Source organism: Cervus elaphus, chromosome 15 (assembly GCF_910594005.1).
Source record: "Cervus elaphus chromosome 15, mCerEla1.1, whole genome shotgun sequence".
In the NCBI taxonomy this organism is placed as follows: Eukaryota; Metazoa; Chordata; class Mammalia; order Artiodactyla; family Cervidae; genus Cervus; species Cervus elaphus.
Window position 1 is genome coordinate 92,616,961 of NC_057829.1, and position 15,731 is coordinate 92,632,691.

Here is a 15,731-nt window from a genome sequence, read left to right on the forward strand (position 1 = left end):
CACATTCTGTGCCTGGCGGCCCCACCGCTCTCATCCATTTGTCCTGAAAGCCATTCCCAGGGAACCAGGGCACCCATGGAGATGAAGTGCCCTGCAGCCTGGCCCCTGTGACAGCAAGTGAACTCCAGGGAGGGCGGAGCCTGTAGAGGACAGGCGGGCTGGGCAGGGGACGTTCATGCAACAGGGAGCCCAGGGCTTCTAAAGGAGGACGGACTCTGGGGAAGTAAGGGAAAGCAAAGTCCGGGAAAGGAGGTGAACCCAGGGCGGCCGGAGGCTCCAGAAGGGAAGGGAGGTGCCTGGGGGCTGTGCCGGGCAGGTCTCTCAGCCACCCGGCTGTATGTGTCCTAGCTCTGTCGTCCCCGGGACTAAGCCAACCCCCTTCAGCCAGCACCCAACTGCTCAAGCCTCCTCTTTCATCCTGTAAATGAGGATTTCCCCAATAATCCCCCAAATGAACGCACAGATCATCCCCTGTAATCTAAGCGAAGTCACTAAGCCTCCAAGTTCTCCCTTTATTCCAGAGCATTCCTTGCTGGCAGACAGTGCCCTGGAAGTCAGGTCTGAGGAGGCCGCTCAGCTCTTAGGGAAAGTTTGATGTATGTCTCCTCCCATCCTACAGACCCGTGAGCAGCTGCAGGCGGACGTGCAGAGGTCGCAGGCGCGGATCGAGGACCTGGAGAAGGCCCTGGCCGAGCAGGGGCAGGTGAGCGCGTGGGCCTGGGCCCGAGGGCCCCTGGGCTGCCGTGCCCCCAGTGAGGGCGGTGGTCTGTGGTTGTGTACGTGGGTGAGGACTCTTGTCTGCACACTGAAGACTCGCTCCCCAGCTCCCTCTGCTGTGTATATATCACACCTCAGTAAAAGATTTAAAGGCGGGAGCAATGTGTATTTGGAAGATTTCCACAGTATGCCCGGAACGAGGCACGAATTCTCCTGACCAAGCCTCTCTGGGCTTGACCGGAAGTCCCATCCACCTCCTTGCTCAGGGCCGGGAGCCCAGGCCGCAGGGCTTTGTCATCACTCCCCTCAGTCCCTGGGACTGCCAGCACCTCTGGGCTCCTCAGATCCCAGGGAAGGGCCTCCGTCTGTGGTCTCTGAGCAACCCCCTGACCTGTGGATGGTCCAGCTGCAGCTGGACGCAGAATGAGGCCGGAGGACGTCTATGGGGGCTGGGAGGGTGCGGGTGAGAGACGGCCTGGTTCACAGCCAAGCACAGCGCAGACCCACAGAGGCCCTGGGGTGTCAACTGCTCGGTGCACGGCTGGACGGACAGACAGGGCAAGAGCCTGAGTGACTGCCTGGCCTCGCTGCCACAACCTCACCGGAGTGTCCGAGGCCCCGAGTCCGGTGCGGAGGCCCCTGCGGTCACCCAGGACCGCACCTGTCCTCTCCACGCCAGCTCAACCCCCTGGCTCCTGCTGGCTACGTGTCGGGGTCCCCTGGGCCTGTGGCGTCCATGTGGGCGCCTGGCCTTGGCTCACACGAGCCTGGGTGCCATCCACTTCTATTTGAGACCCTCCAAGAAAACAGGTGAACCTGGGTTTTCATCAGCCACGGGACAGGCGCTCCACTCTTGGTTACTTCGGAAGCTGGATGTTGAGTCCTTTCATCATGTCCTCTGTCCTGCTGAATCGTGATGTAAGTCACAGCTGTATCCTTCATTGCATTTATTTCTCGGCTTCAATTTCCTTTTCAAGGATATGAAGTGGATTGAAGAGAAGCAAGCGCTGTTTCGGAGAAATCAGGAGCTGGTGGAAAAGGTACACCCGCCCCATCCCGTCTGTCTGAGAGGCCGGCTGCTTCCCTGGAAAGGCAGGAATCCCCACCTCCCCACCCGCTGCCCAGGGCTGGGGACCCACCCAGTCTCTCCCGGAAGGCCCTCTGTGGACTCACCCTGGAGGGAGGGCTCTGGACGGGGCCTTGGGCCAGGCAGCTGTCCCTGCAACGCCAGCAGCTGTCAGGGAAGCGGGGTTGGCCTCCAGTGACCTCCAGGGTGCCTCCTGTTCTTTGTTTTACAGATTAAACAAATGGAGACCGAAGAGGCTAGGCTGAAACACGATGTCCAGGATGCAAAGGACCAGAACGAGCTGCTGGAGTTCCGGATCCTGGAGCTGGAGGTGTGGGGCGTGGGGGGCTGGGGATGGGGTGGGGGGCAGGGGCGGGCGGGCGTGGCAGAGAGCTGTCCCGAGCCGCTGCCACCCAGGCTGTGAGTCCCGCCCTGTCACTTGGAGGAAGACAAAAAACAGCAGCAGCATCCGCACACAGCTCCAGGACCTCCCTTTGCCCCAGCCCCTCGGGGCACCAGACAGCGGGCTTCCCAGGCGGGAGCCAGTCCCAGGGGCCATCTGGGCTCGGAGGTCCCCTGTCGCTCCCGTCAGCGTCCACTCAGGCTGTCCCCTGGGCAGGTCCAAAGGGCGTGACCAGTGCTGCGGCAGCCAGGGTCTCGTTTTCACAAAGACCACGTTGACTGTGTTCGGTGGACTTCATATTCTCACGGTGTCCCCGGGGGGCCCCGCACTGCCCTCCCAGGAGGGAGGGGACACCCGTGTGCCCAGCCTTCTGCTGTCTGTCTTAGGAGAGGGAGAGAAAGTCGCCGGCCATCACCTTCCACCACACCCCCTTCGTGGACGGGAAGAGCCCCCTGCAGGCGTACTGCGAGGCAGAAGGCGTGACGGTAACGCCCTGGCCCTGCCCTCCTGCCTGCCTTGCCCCCCTATGCTTCCATGCCCCCCACGTCCCCCACACCCCCACACGCCCCCCACATCCCCACATGTCCCCCACAACCCCCCACGCACCCCCCACACCCCCCCCTCCCCGCCCCAGCGCCTGGCCCAGCACGGCTGTCTCTCTGCTTCTAGGACATCCTGGTCTCGGAGCTGATGAAGAAGCTGGACCTGCTGGGGGACAACGCCGTAAGTGTAGGTCGCTCTCCTGACTCGTGCATGCCTCCCCGTGCGCCGCCCTGCACGGCCCAGGGCCCCTGTGAGTCCCGCAGTGCCCAGCCCCTGCCCCACGCGCTCCGCCTCCAGAGCTGCTCACCAGCTCTCTGGCGTTCAAGAGAAATCCCATTCTTTCTCAGTGTTCCCGATTCCTCCAGCAGTGAGGCTTCTGGCCCCGTGTTTTCAGTTTCTGAACCCCTCTCAGTCTTGAAGTTCTTCCGCCTCCTTGGTGGGGCTGGGGGCTGGGGGTCCTTGGGCTGCGTTCAGTTCAGTTCAGTCACTCAGGCCTATCTGACTTAGACTGCTGGAACTCAGGGCTTCCCACCTAGTTTTGGCGGAGGGGCAGAGCCTATGAATAATCTCCGAATCTCACTTAGGGCAGAGTCCCGATCTCTACAGTGAATTCCTCAAAAGAATGGGAATTGCTGAATGAGTGCACCCCTCCGTCCGCCCTCCGTCCACCCTCCGCCCATCGTCTGTCCTCCGCCACCCTTCCATCTGTTCCCTGTTCACCCCCCACGCCCCCTCCTGTACTTGTTACGCCCCTGCCCGATGGTGAGGGGGGACCAACTGTGCTGGCAGAGGGCCCCGCCCACACCCCAGAATGTCCCCTCATAAGTACTCAGTCTCCTTGTGAAGCACCCTGGGCTCCACATCCTGCTCACTGTTCTCAAGAGAGATCAAAGCACTAGGATAGGTGCACTTCACGGGAGAGATGGAGGAAAAAACGCACGCGCGCGCACACACTCTCTCACACTCACGCGTGTATACCAGAACCCAGGTACTTCTGCACATCCTCAGGACCAGTTCTCCCAGCACCTTCTGAGTGTTCAGGGCCCTGCGTGGATAGGAAGCCCTCCTCCCTGCCCCCCACTCCGCCCTTTAGGTGGGAAGCAGGAAGAGGGGAGGGTGGGGCGGCTTCCACAGGGAGGCGCTCCTGGCCATACCTGCCGCGCCCCCACCCCGGGTCGGACCCCTCGCTCCACCTCAGCTGCGGGCAGCGGAGGCCGCGGGCCACAGCAGGATGGCCGTCGTCACCGTGGGCTCCGGGCTCAGCCCGAGTACCAGCCCCGCCAAGGGCTCCGGGGAGCCTTTCAGTTCACAGCTGGACAGACTGAGGCCCCAGAGGGCACCACCCAGGGGCTCAGAGCTGCCGTGTTGGCCCTCGAGGACGAGCCCAGGCCGGCCCAGTCCCCCGGCCCCGCAGCTGCCCCCCGGGAGCACCAGGGGCACGCGCCCTGGAGCCGTCATGTGGCCTCAGAGACGGGGACAGAGGACGCACTGCCAGTTTTATGCAGTGACCCTCGGTGGTTCCTGAGGGGCCATGGGGCATCCCCCGGTCTGACGTTGTGCATGTGGACACACTTCAGGCAGGGACAGAGACAGCCTGCCTCCGTCACCGTCTTGGCCAGGGCACGCGGAGGCTGTGGCCACCGTTCTCCAGGCCACTCCTGGCGAGGCTGCGGCCTCCCGCTGGCCACAGGGCACCTGAGCCCCAGACCTTGGTCTCCTTAGGAGTCGGGGCCTGTGGCCTGGAGCAGAGAGGCGGGCGGGGGCACCACAGACCTGTCCCCCCTGCTGGGCTCACCACTGCTGCCCTGGCGGGCAGGGCGGACGGGTCACCGCGGGAGGCAGAGAGGGCCCAGGTCGCAGCCACCTCTGGGGGAGCAAGAGGGGCCCGGCCAGGCTGTTCACCCTGTGCACAGCGCCAGCCCTTCAGGCTGGTCTGACCACATGCTGGTGGCTTCCCTCAGTCACCCTGCAGCCCCCTGCCCAGTCCCACCCCTCAGACCGGGCCTGCCCTGGCGGGGAGGGGACCGCCTGGCTAGCCTCCCTGGAGCCACAGGGATGGGACGCCCAGCTCCAGCACCACGGCATGTCAGGGTGCAGCATGCCCGAGCACAGAGCCTGCCTCTGTGCCCAGCAGCTGGCCACCAGCCCCCACCCGTGCTGACCCCTGCCCCCAGTGGTGAGTGACCCCATGCTGCAGAGGGAGAGAGGCAGGAGGGCTTTCGGGGCAGATGGCCTTGAATCAGGCAGGTTCTGGGGTGTGGGGGCCGCCCTCAACTCCGTGACCCCGGCAGGCTCCTCGCCACTTGCCTCTGCTCTCCATGACCCCCCGGCGGCCCCTGGCTGGGCCCAGCCCTGGGGACAGCCCAGCTTGTCCCCTCCAGCCCCTGGTGTTCATGCAGGTGGGACACCCTCTGAGGAGGCCCGCCAGCCCGAGGCCAGGGTCACCCTGCCCAGAAGGACCACCCTGGTGGGCCCGTTGGGATGAGGCATTAATAAAACACGCAGGGAGAAGGCAAAGCAGCAGGGATGTCTGATCTTTGCTTCACATTTGTAAGCGGTGCTTTAATAATTCAGGCCACACGTGAGGAGAGCTGGCTTTGAGTAAGAATCCGGACAGAGTACGGAAGCCTGGCTGCTCTTTCTGCCACCCACCGTCCCATCCTGCTCCCTGGCCACTTAGGCGTTGTCGCCTGCAGTGAGAGGGCCAGAGGGACAAGCCAGGGGCTCAGTGGGAGTCAGCAAGGCCAAGAGCGAAGGGGGTTAGAGCCTCCCAGGAGGGCCTGTTCGTGACAGTGACATTTAGCTGTGACCCCAGCTCCCCCATGCCCACTGAACACTGGTCACCCACCCCTTGCGAGCGCCCGTCACCCACCCCACCCAGCCCTGTCACCCACCCCCACCCACCCCTTCTGAATGCCCGTCACCCACCCCCCACCCCCACCCAGCGCCCATCACCCACCCCACCAACCCTATCACTGATCCACCCAGCGCCTGTCACCCACCCCCACCCACCCCTTCTGAATGCCCGTCACCCACCCACCCCCACCCAGCGCCCATCACCCACCCCACCAACCCTATCACTCATCCACCCAGCGCCCGTCACCCACGCCCCCCACCCAGCCCCTCACTCACCCCCCAACTGAGCACCCTCCACCCACCCCCACCAAATCCTGTCACCCCCCCCCCCCGCCCCACCCAGCACCCGTCACCAAAACTCACCACCCCAGAAGGCACTCCCTCTGATCATATGAGAATTCTGCTCTTGAATGCAGAATCTGACCAACGAGGAGCAAGTGGTCGTCATACAAGCCAGGACAGTCCTGACCTTGGCCGAGAAGGTAACAGTGGACGCGCTCGGGGGAGGGCCGGGTCCCTCTCTGGCTCAGTTCAGAGGAGGTGCTCTCCTTGGGAGGGGGGGCCCCCAGGGGCTGGGATGGGAGCTGGCAGTGGGGGGGCGGGGTCCACTAAACCTGGCTGCTCGGGAGGCCTGGGCACACACATGGGTCAGACAGCACCCACCATGCATGTCTCCCCAAGGCCAGCTCTGCCCCGATTTCCCCAGAGGCCGAAGTCATGGTGGGTCTGTTAGAGAAATTAAGAGAGTGAGCCCACGCCGGTCACACCGGGCGCAGGCCCTACCCAGGCAGGCCTGAGTCCACGTGGCTCCTGAGACACATGCGGGCCGCGGAACACCTTCCCCATTTCTGCCCAAACCCGCACGGCCGAGCGTTCCAGCGGCCGTGCTGCGCTCACCTTGTTGCCTCTGCTTGCCCTGCCGGGACCCTGCTCTGGGGGCCGCCCACCCGGCTCCCCGCCCTCCAGTTTCTCTGCTCCCAGGACCACCCGCCTGCTCCTGGTTGCCCGCCCCCGCCCCACCTGTAGCCAGAACCTGCTGGTAGGCCTGCGGTGAGCGCCCCCGTCCCACAGGCCTCCAGCAGGGCATGGAGGCCTGTCCCCATAAGTAGGAGTTCAGAGGCCAGCTCCTGGGAGCACAGGCTGCCTGACACCCCTCCTCTCCCGGGGGTGTGGGAGGGCAGGCTCCCTGGACGCCAGGCGGGGTTGTGGGGTGGGCCCAGGCCTGGCCTGCATGCTGGGCACACGGAGCCCATGATGCCTGCCCAGCCCTGATTCCCGCAGGGGCTGAGCCCTCCCTCCCCGAGGAAAAGCAGAAAGGACAGGGGCGGCCTCCCCCCAGGCTGTCTCCCCAGAGCTGGGGAGGTGGGCTTTGCTGACTGAGTGGTGACCTGGGGGCTCATGGTTGCTGGGACCCTCTGTCTGTACCCAGTGGCTGCAGCAGATCGAGGAGACGGAGTCGGCCCTGCAGCGGAAGATGGTGGACCTGGAAAGTGAGAAGGTGGGTGCACGCCTGGGCCCGCAGCCCCGTGCCACCACGTCCGACACGCGAGGCCCAGACGCGGGTCCCCTTGTGTTCCAGGAGCTGTTCAGTAAGCAGAAGGGCTACCTGGATGAGGAGCTAGACTACCGGAAGCAGTGCTTGGACCAGGCTCATAAGGTGAGCACAGCAAGGCCCATGGAACGCCCGGCCGTGCGGGTTTGGGCAGAAACGGGGAAGGTGTTCCGCGGCCAGCATGTGTCTCAGGGGCCACGTGGACTCAGACCTGCCTGGGAAGGGCCTGCGCCCGGTATGACCGGCTTGAGGTCACTCTCTGAATTTCTCCTGCTGGAGAGCCCTTGCCCAGCGAGTTCTGAGGGCGCCTTACTGCCCCTTTGGCCAGCCTTGGCCCCAGGAGCACAGGCAAATGAGCAGAGGTCAGTGGGTATTTGAATTGAGCTGAGAAAACAGGATTTATTGAAACGATGCATTTATGAATGAAAGGAACATAGCTGAGTGTCTGTCCGTCCTCTCTCCCTGTCCACCGGCATCGCGAGCTGCTCACCTGCCCTTTGCACACCCGCCTGCTCTGCAGGAGACCTGTCCCCAGACAAACCCAAAAGGAGGCCCCATGTGGGGTCGACCCCGAGAGCAGAGCCTCTTCTCTCCATCGCGTCAGTGAGCCCTCACTGAAGTGAGCTGGAGAACGTGGGGAGAAACTTCATGCACCTCAGGCAGCCTTTCTGTTTCAAGGCAACCCCCGAATCAATGTCACACTTAGCGCCTCAGACTGGGCTCAACAGGGGAGCTTCCTACAGGAGCGGGGCCCGTGCTCCCTCTGCAGCCGTAAGCACACCTGTGGGTCAGAGTCGCGGGCGGACGGTCCTTCCCGGCGGTGTGGGCCTCTGTCCCCCGCCTTCAGAGTGCGCTGTGAGTGGGTGCTGTCACGTGGCCCACGGCGGTGGCTGGAGGAGCAGAAAGCGTCACCCTGGGACGGTGGGTGGGGGCTCCGTTACACAGCCCCGAGGGACGCCGTGGGGCCACGGAGACGCTGGGTCCTCCCTCGTGGGACGACTGTCGGGGCTGCTCCCCGTGTGCCGTCGTCCGGGGCCCCCTCTCTGCAGTGTTGGCAGGAAGGCTGCATGCTGTGCTGTCCACCCCAGTTTTCTCTTTCTTTTCTCTTGTGGCCTCACTGGGTCCCCCTTGAGGCACACGGGCTCCCCATGTTGCTGCTGGAAGGCTTCTCTCATTGCCTCACAACATGTGGGATCTCAGTTCCCTGACCAGGGATTGAACCCGCATCCTCTGAATTGGAAGGCAGATGCTTACCCGCTGAACCACCAGGAAAGTTCCCAACCCTGGTTTTCTTGACTCTGGAGTTAAGCCTGCACTTCCTGCTGGACAGTTAGCCATTTTATCTGCCGCTCACAGAACCCCGTGCAGGAGGGGGCACCTACCCACCTTGGGATGTCTTGGCAGGGAGGCCTGCCAGCTTTCACAGCCCCCCTGCTGTAAGCACCGGAGCCACAGCTGGGATTTCAGGGGGAAGGGCGGTCCTCACTCTGGGGCAGGCCCTGGGCACAGAGCCGGGTTCTGGGCATCTGGGTGGCCGTGGCTCAAGCTGCTGCATCGCGTGAGCAAGGTCACACCATCTCTGCCCACAGGCTGGGGGTGAAGTCACTGTGATGTGAGAGCTAAGCCCCACACTCAGCTGCCTTTATTTGAAAGCCGGAGCTTATCTTAAACGCACTAAGCTCTTTTGCTCTAAGAAGTGGCAGCTGATGTGTGGTGTGAGCTGGCTGTGACAGCTGACCGGGGACAGTTGATTTTGTGGCTGTCAAGAACAATAACATTAACAAAGGGCTCTTTCCCCCCATTTCCTAAAATGTCTACTCAGCCAAAAGGACGTCCAGTAGTCATTTTGCCTGAAGAGAAAACATTCATTTGTGAGGAATGTTGACCTGAAAAATAGTCACAGCCTAAAAATTAACAGTTATGTTTTATTCAGTGGAAACTTTTAGGACTTAAGCCCAGGAGGCAGCATCTCAAGTGACCCTGAGAGAACAGCTCAGAGGAGGCAAGTGAAAGTCACTCAGTCGTGTCCGCCTCTTTGCAACCTCATAGACTGTACTGTCCATGGAATTCTCCAGGCCAGAATACTGGAGAGGGTAGCCTTTCCCTTCTCCACACGACCTTCCCAACCCAGGGATCAGACCCAGGTCTCCCGCATTGCAGGCAGATTCAGTTTTGCAACAAAGGGCAGGTAGTCTGAACATCAAAAGATTATTGTGAAGTAAAGAAAACAAGATGACCCAAGTTAAGGAATTTAGTGCCTTCCTGTGTATGGGAAGATGCGAGATCTGGGCTCACTGCAGCCGTTCCTTTCACGCGCACCTCAGCTGTCCCGGGCCGGGCCGGTGTCCTGCGCTTTTCCCTTCCTGAGCTTCCCTGGGGCTCACCGGGGGAGCGGCTGCAGGCTGATGGCTGCTAGATGGCAGGCATTCTTTCCTTCCTGAGTCTCCTCAGGGCTCACCGGCACACATTGGAGGACTGCAGTCACTGATGATGTGACATCCTTACTTACTGATATGACAGGGAATGTTCCGTTTCTTGGGAGGGTACATGTTTGATGGGAAGAATGTGGTTATTTCAAGATTGTATCTGTGAAATTTCCCGAGGAACAAGCTTTGAAAGTGCTCCAGGTCGAACTGCTGGGTCCTCAGTCATTTATGACCAGGTCTGTGTTTTGGTGCCTGCTGACAGCACAGGAGATTGAGCAAGCTCTGGGAGACGGCGAGGGACAGGGAAGCCTGGCGTGCTGCAGTCCATGGGGTCGCAGAGTCGGACACGACCTACTGACTGAAAGGGGAGCAGCAGCCTAGCAGGCTCTCTATGATGAGCCCCCGGGGGGTGCAAGGGCTGGGGCTGGAGCCCCCCATGTCTGAACCCTGCTCTCCCCCAGCAGGCCCTGTGCAGCTGGTCCAGCCCAGGGGTCTCTGCAGCCCGCCTCAGCATCCTCACCGTGAGCCAGGGCTGACGAGGGTGCCTGCTGCCTGGAAGTGGGGGCTGGAGGGCTTCGTGCAGTGAAGCCTAGGCCAGTGCAGCACACCCAGGCATTGCGGGCGGGGCGTCGTTAGCTGTGCCGTGGACAGAGGAGAGGAAGCTGTGAGGCAGGCAGAGGCTGGGCACGCGGGGGCTTGAAGTGAAGGCGAGGCCTTGTGTGCAAGCAGCAGGGAGGACAGACAGACAGACAGAAGGGAGGAGACGTGGGGCAGGTGTATGCACCGTAGTCTGGAGGCCCGAAGCCTGACCCCAAGGTGCTGGCCGGGCCACGCCCCGTCAGAGGACTCAGGGGAGGCCCGCCTGCCTGTTCCAGCTCCTGGGGCCTCAGTTGTTCTGGGCTTGTGGCCACGCCACCCCAGTCTCTGCCTCTGTCGTCACCTGGCTTCCCCTCATCATCAATGACTGTCACCAATCCCCTCTTCTTCTGAGGTCATGAGTCAGTGGATCGAGGCCCCTAACCCAGTCTGACCTCAGGTGCGCTGGCTGACATCTATGGAGACCTTATTTCCAAATGACCCATGTTCACAGATTCCAGGGGTTAGGACTTGACGCTTCTTTAGGGGCAGGAGTCATCCCCACAGGCAGCACTGGGGCCACAGAGCTGACAGCCTGGCCCCTCTGCATCACTGCAGACAAACCCGTGGGGACCGTCCTTCCTCCTTTTAGCGACTCAGAAGCCCAGGGTTTGGTGAAGTGTGAGCAAAGGAAGAAGCCTTTGTGGTCTTTCCTCAAGGGACGCCTGCCCAGTCCACGGCCTGTTTGGCCGACCTCCTACTGCAGCTTTGAATTCTGCTGACCCGACATCCTTAATGTTTCACTGCACCTTAAACATCGCATGGAAGGGATGGTCTTGACATAAGTACTCCTGGACTGGCTCCGCCCTCCAGAACATCATTTAACTGGTCCAGGAGGCAGCAGTCCCCTCTTTGGGCTGGTCCGGAGGTGTCCTGGCTCCCAGGCGGGGTGCCTCGGCCCCAGGCAGTCCTCAGGGAAGAAGGCGGGGCCTGACGAGTCCCCTCCCGCCCCCAGCACATCCTGGAGCTGGAAGCCATGCTGTACGATGCCCTGCAGCAGGAGGCCGGGGCCAAAGTAGCCGAGCTGCTGTCGGAGGAGGAGCGCGAGAAGCTCGGGGTGGCGGTGGAGCAGTGGAAGCGCCAGGTCATGAGCGAGCTTCGCGAGCGGGACGCCCAGATCCTGCGGGAGCGCATGGAGCTTTTGCAACTGGCGCAGCAGGTGCGGGAGGGGCGCGGCGCCGCGGGGGCGGGGCCTACAGGAGGGGCGCGGCGCCGCGGGGTGGGGCCTATGGGAGGGGCGTGGCGCCAGGGGTGGAGCCTATGGGAGGGGCGTGGCGCCGCGGGGGCGGGGCCTACAGGAGGGGCGTGGTGCCGCAGGGCCGGGGCCCATGGAAGGGGCGTGGCGCCAGGGGTGGAGCCTGTGGGAGGGGCCTCTGGGAGGGGCGGGGCGCCACGGGGCCAGGGGTGACGGGCTGGCGGAGGCCTTCTCGTGGCCTCGCCTTCTGATGGCCATTACTCCAAGGACCATACCTTCCTGGCCAGGGCTTTCCACTGGCCGAGCCCTCCCAGGTGCCCATGCGCCCAGGGGCCATCCTCTCCACTAGCCTTGCCCACGGGGGGCCCTCCTCCCAGACTGCCTGTCTCTCCAGACCAGCCTGTTGGGCTGTCCTGCCCAGGCCTCTGGGTGGTACATATCCCTTCTGGGACCCCGATACCGGTCTCTTCCCTGGCTCCTCCCTCAATGGTAAGATCCAGAGAAGGTGTTGTCTGGGGGACAGTGAGCAGTTCCTGGGCCTGGGATTTGGGAACCTTCTTCTGACTTTCAGGCGCTTGGGGCCCTTGGACCAGTGTGGCCAGTCCGTTTTTCTGGCCAGTTCATTTCTAAGGGGGGATGAGGGACCCTGGCAGACTAGCAGCCTTGGTGTGTAAGACTTGCCTCCAGTCCCCTGTGTGTGTGGTGTGGCCTGGAAGGAGCCTCGTGGCTGTGTTCCGTGTTCAGATAAACTAGTGAACTCAGGTGTCCTGTGAGTGTCAGGGCTGATGTCTCACCAGAGGACTGTTGGCTACCAAGACCCTTGCTGTCAGATCCAAAGTGTTCAGTGTGAGGACCCCTCACTCCCATCAGATGGGCAGTGTCAGGGTCTAGGTGCATCCAGGGTCCAGGCCAGGCATCCTGGTCAGGCATGGACATACGTGTCCATCTGACGGACTCTGTGCACCACAATGAAGACTAGGCTTTCCAACTGTGGGGTCAGCCTTGCCGGCAAAGTCCTCCCCGTGACTGGCTCTGCGACCCTCAGTCTGCTCCTTGGACTGCTGTCGCGACGTCTGGGAAGGACCATGAATCCAGCCCTTACCGTTTGCTTGGGCTCTAGCATTGTGATTTGTGATCTGAAGGTGCAGGAGGTGGGAATGTGGCTGGGGAAGGGGTGGGGGGGTGCCTGCTATTTTGCTGGCGCTAAGAGCAGATTCAGAAAGGCTGTGTCAGAGAGACTGAGGCAGGCACGTTTCGGCTGAGGCCCCAGAAGTCGATGGGGAGGGCAGCCCAAGGCTCCACCTGCTCCCCGCAGCTGGTGTGACGGCTGCTCTGTGGGATTTGCCCGCCAAGTGCATGAGTGAAAATCCTGAGGGATCTTTTCCTACTTGGTTTCCCAAATATTCTGGTTATTGAGGATTTTCCTCCTGTGAACATTGCAGAAAATTAAAGAATTAGAAGAAAGAATAGAAGCCCAGAAGAGACAAATAAAGGAACTGGAGGAAAAGGTAAGGAAGGTCAGTGTGAACCTCGGGGCTGACTCTCAGAGACGGGCGGTAGCTCCTGGTGTCACGCAGCACTGGTCTGAGGCTGGGGTGCCGTCGGGCAGAAAGAGGCTCCAAGCCAGGGGCTGGGCACGGGGTCTGGGAACACCCTGTCCTTGATGACCCAGCCATGCCACCCCCGGGACCGTGCCTCTCACAGCCTCCGTGTCCCAGCTTCGGAGGTACCTGTGGCCCAGCGACCGGGGCCCTTTCGTGCGAGTGCTTTACTGTGGCTGCTGAGTTGGGAAGCCGTGGGTGCTGGGGTACAGCTGGTTTGGGGCCATGTGGCTCGGGGTCGGGGAGGACTGTCCAGCCCTTCCCCCAACCCCTGGCTCTGTGAGTCCAGGACAGAGTGCCCATCCAGGGTGGATGGAGTGCCCATGGGGACAAGCCTGGCACTTTCCTGGGGGGTTCCCTGAGTTCTAGGACAGTTGGATGTTTTATTTTATTTTTAATTTAAATTTTCTGTGTGTGTGACTTAGGATGTTTCAGTGGCTTCTAGTGGGCTTTCCTGGTGGCTCAGCAGTAGAGAACCTGCCTGCAATGCAGGAGATGTGGGTCCAATCCCTAGGTTGGGGAGATCCCCTGGAGAAGGAAATGGCAACCCACTCCATATTCTGGCCTGGGAAACCCCGGGCACAGAGGAGCCTGGTGGGCGACCCCTCTGCACGCAGCCCCTGGAGCTGGTTCCCCGCCCCGGCCCTGCCCACCCTCCTGTGGACCAAACCAGCCCCTTCCGTGGGCACTCTGCCGCCATCTTCCGGACAGTCTTGGTGGTAACTGGCAAATCCGAGCCTGTGACAGGCCCCTGGAGCCCTGTGGGTGAGGCACGACTTGCCAGGCAGAAAGGAACCTGGGAGGGGAGGCGTGCCCGCCCCCTGGGTGGGTGCCTACAGGTGGGGGCAGGGCGCTGGGTGGGGGCAGGGTGCTGGGGAGGGGAGGGGAGGGGAGGGCAGTGCACAGCCTCGAGGCGGTGCAGTCCCTGCCTCCTTTTGCATCTTTTGTGTGTGTGTGTGTGTGTAATAAAGTTTTATTAAAGTATAAAGGAGATAGAAAAAGCTTCTGACATAGGCATCAGAAGGGGCAAAAGAGTACCCCCTTTGCTAGTGTTAGCAATGGAGTTATATACTCTCCAATGAATCCAAAGAATATCTGGAGGTTGTAAAGACCTCACCAGACCCACTCCCATAATTCACATTTTAAGATAACAGAGTTGGCCAGAAGGTTTAATCCAAAGATTATCCTCAGGCAGGATACATCCTTGTAAAGACCAGACCTACTCCCTTAATTTATGTTTAAGATAACAGAATTAGCCAGAGGGTTTAATCCAAAGACTGTCCTCAGGCAGGATACATTATTGTTATATAATCCTAAGGAATGTAGAGGAAAAAAAGTAAAAAAGTTTGTCCTTTTTTCTTCCTTGAATATCCCAGACCTCTCTCTCCTTGGGGACCCCTAGACTTCTTATCAACCTGCCTAGGAAATGACTCTCTCATTCCCCCCTTTTCTTTTAGGAGAATTATGTTGCCTAGGGAAAAGGGGCATCTCATTCCATAACTGCTTCCGAGCTGACAAGGGGCATTGTCCCTAAATTGGTGAGGCAACATATTCTCCTAATCCTCATAGTGAGGATGTCTGATCCAGGGGCTCCAAGTAATAGTTGGAGGAGGCTGTGGCACTCATAGGAGCTCGGACAACTATTTGTAAATTAAAAGCAGTTAGAAAACCCCATTATACAGTTACAGATGTAAGGCAAAATAGTCATTAAACCAAGTTAAAATCAAAATGAAAAGTAACATTATGTCCATAGTTACATCAGTCCATCTTAAGGTTGTTAGATGTCATCAGTTTAAGAAGAGGCATCACATGTGATTGTTGTCGAAGGTATTCGCAGACTTGGAGAAAGTCTTTTCCTTGAAGTGCAGATGTCCACCACGGGAAGCCTTCCACTGATGAAGAGGGGAGTGCTCCGCAGACCCAGCAGTTAGACTGATTGTGGAATGCAGCATAGGAGTGAGCCCAGGACAGGAAGGCATTGTCTTGAGGATCAAACGGCAGACTCAGGATTTCTGGAGTCAGCAGAAGTAGGCTCACATAGATTATCAGGCCCATCTTGTCCTGAAGGATCCCGGACGAGCCCCCAAGATGAAAGGTTGTTGCTGAACCATAAGATAAGGCGCGGGATTCTTGGCCTCCGGAGGAGACGAATTCAATCCGGGGCCAGAGACGAGGCTGGATCGCTCAGAGCTTTTGTGTAATAAAGTTTTATTAAAGTATAAAGGAGATAGAGAAAGCTTCTGACATAGGCATCAGAAGGGGACAAAAGAGTACCCCCCTCCTTTTGCATCTTAAAGTGAGAGCATTTGTTTGTAATAAATGCTCGATTTTTTAAAATTGGGTGTTTACTCTTTTAATCTAGCTGAAGGGTCTCCGCTTTTCCAAGCAGCTGTACCGCGGCCAGATTTTCTCTTGTGTCTAAATTGGCTGGGCCCCTCCCCCAACCAAAAAGGAGGGTTTCTGAGTGTGAAATCTGTTCAGCATGTTGGCTGTGCTTTATCACTTATAATGGGGCTGAAACCAAAATATTGTCCCAGAGTGCTGGTGTTTGCCTGGCACTGGCACGTCTTTCCATCCGTAAGACTTCTATCATCATTATAGCCAGTTAGCACCCTCACCATCACCCGGCGACAGGTCCAGATGGGCCGGTCCCCACTCCCCCCAACCCAGAGGCAAGGTGACCGGCAGAGGCTCCCTCCTTACTGTCCTCTGGATGGTGCGGGGCCCCAGAGCACG

At 60.2% G+C, this 15,731-nt stretch overlaps 1 protein-coding gene across 22 annotated transcripts in view; it reads left to right on the forward strand.

Annotated features, from left to right (window-relative positions):
- Positions 1-15,731, forward strand: part of JAKMIP3 (Janus kinase and microtubule interacting protein 3) — a 92,791-nt gene that overhangs the window by 61,200 nt on the left and 15,860 nt on the right. For 12 of the 22 annotated variants that reach the window (XM_043925541.1, XM_043925539.1, XM_043925542.1 and 9 more), the window contains 9 exons: positions 620-703; positions 1,695-1,757; positions 2,016-2,114; positions 2,573-2,671; positions 2,856-2,915; positions 6,002-6,067; positions 7,015-7,242; positions 11,155-11,358; positions 12,837-12,911. In XM_043925541.1, coding sequence (XP_043781476.1) covers positions 620-703; positions 1,695-1,757; positions 2,016-2,114; positions 2,573-2,671; positions 2,856-2,915; positions 6,002-6,067; positions 7,015-7,242; positions 11,155-11,358; positions 12,837-12,911 — 978 coding nt within the window. The remainder of the gene's footprint in view (positions 1-619; positions 704-1,694; positions 1,758-2,015; positions 2,115-2,572; positions 2,672-2,855; positions 2,916-6,001; positions 6,068-7,014; positions 7,243-11,154; positions 11,359-12,836; positions 12,912-15,731) is intronic. The other 10 variants (XM_043925547.1, XM_043925548.1, XM_043925549.1 and 7 more) reach the window with 6 other exon arrangements.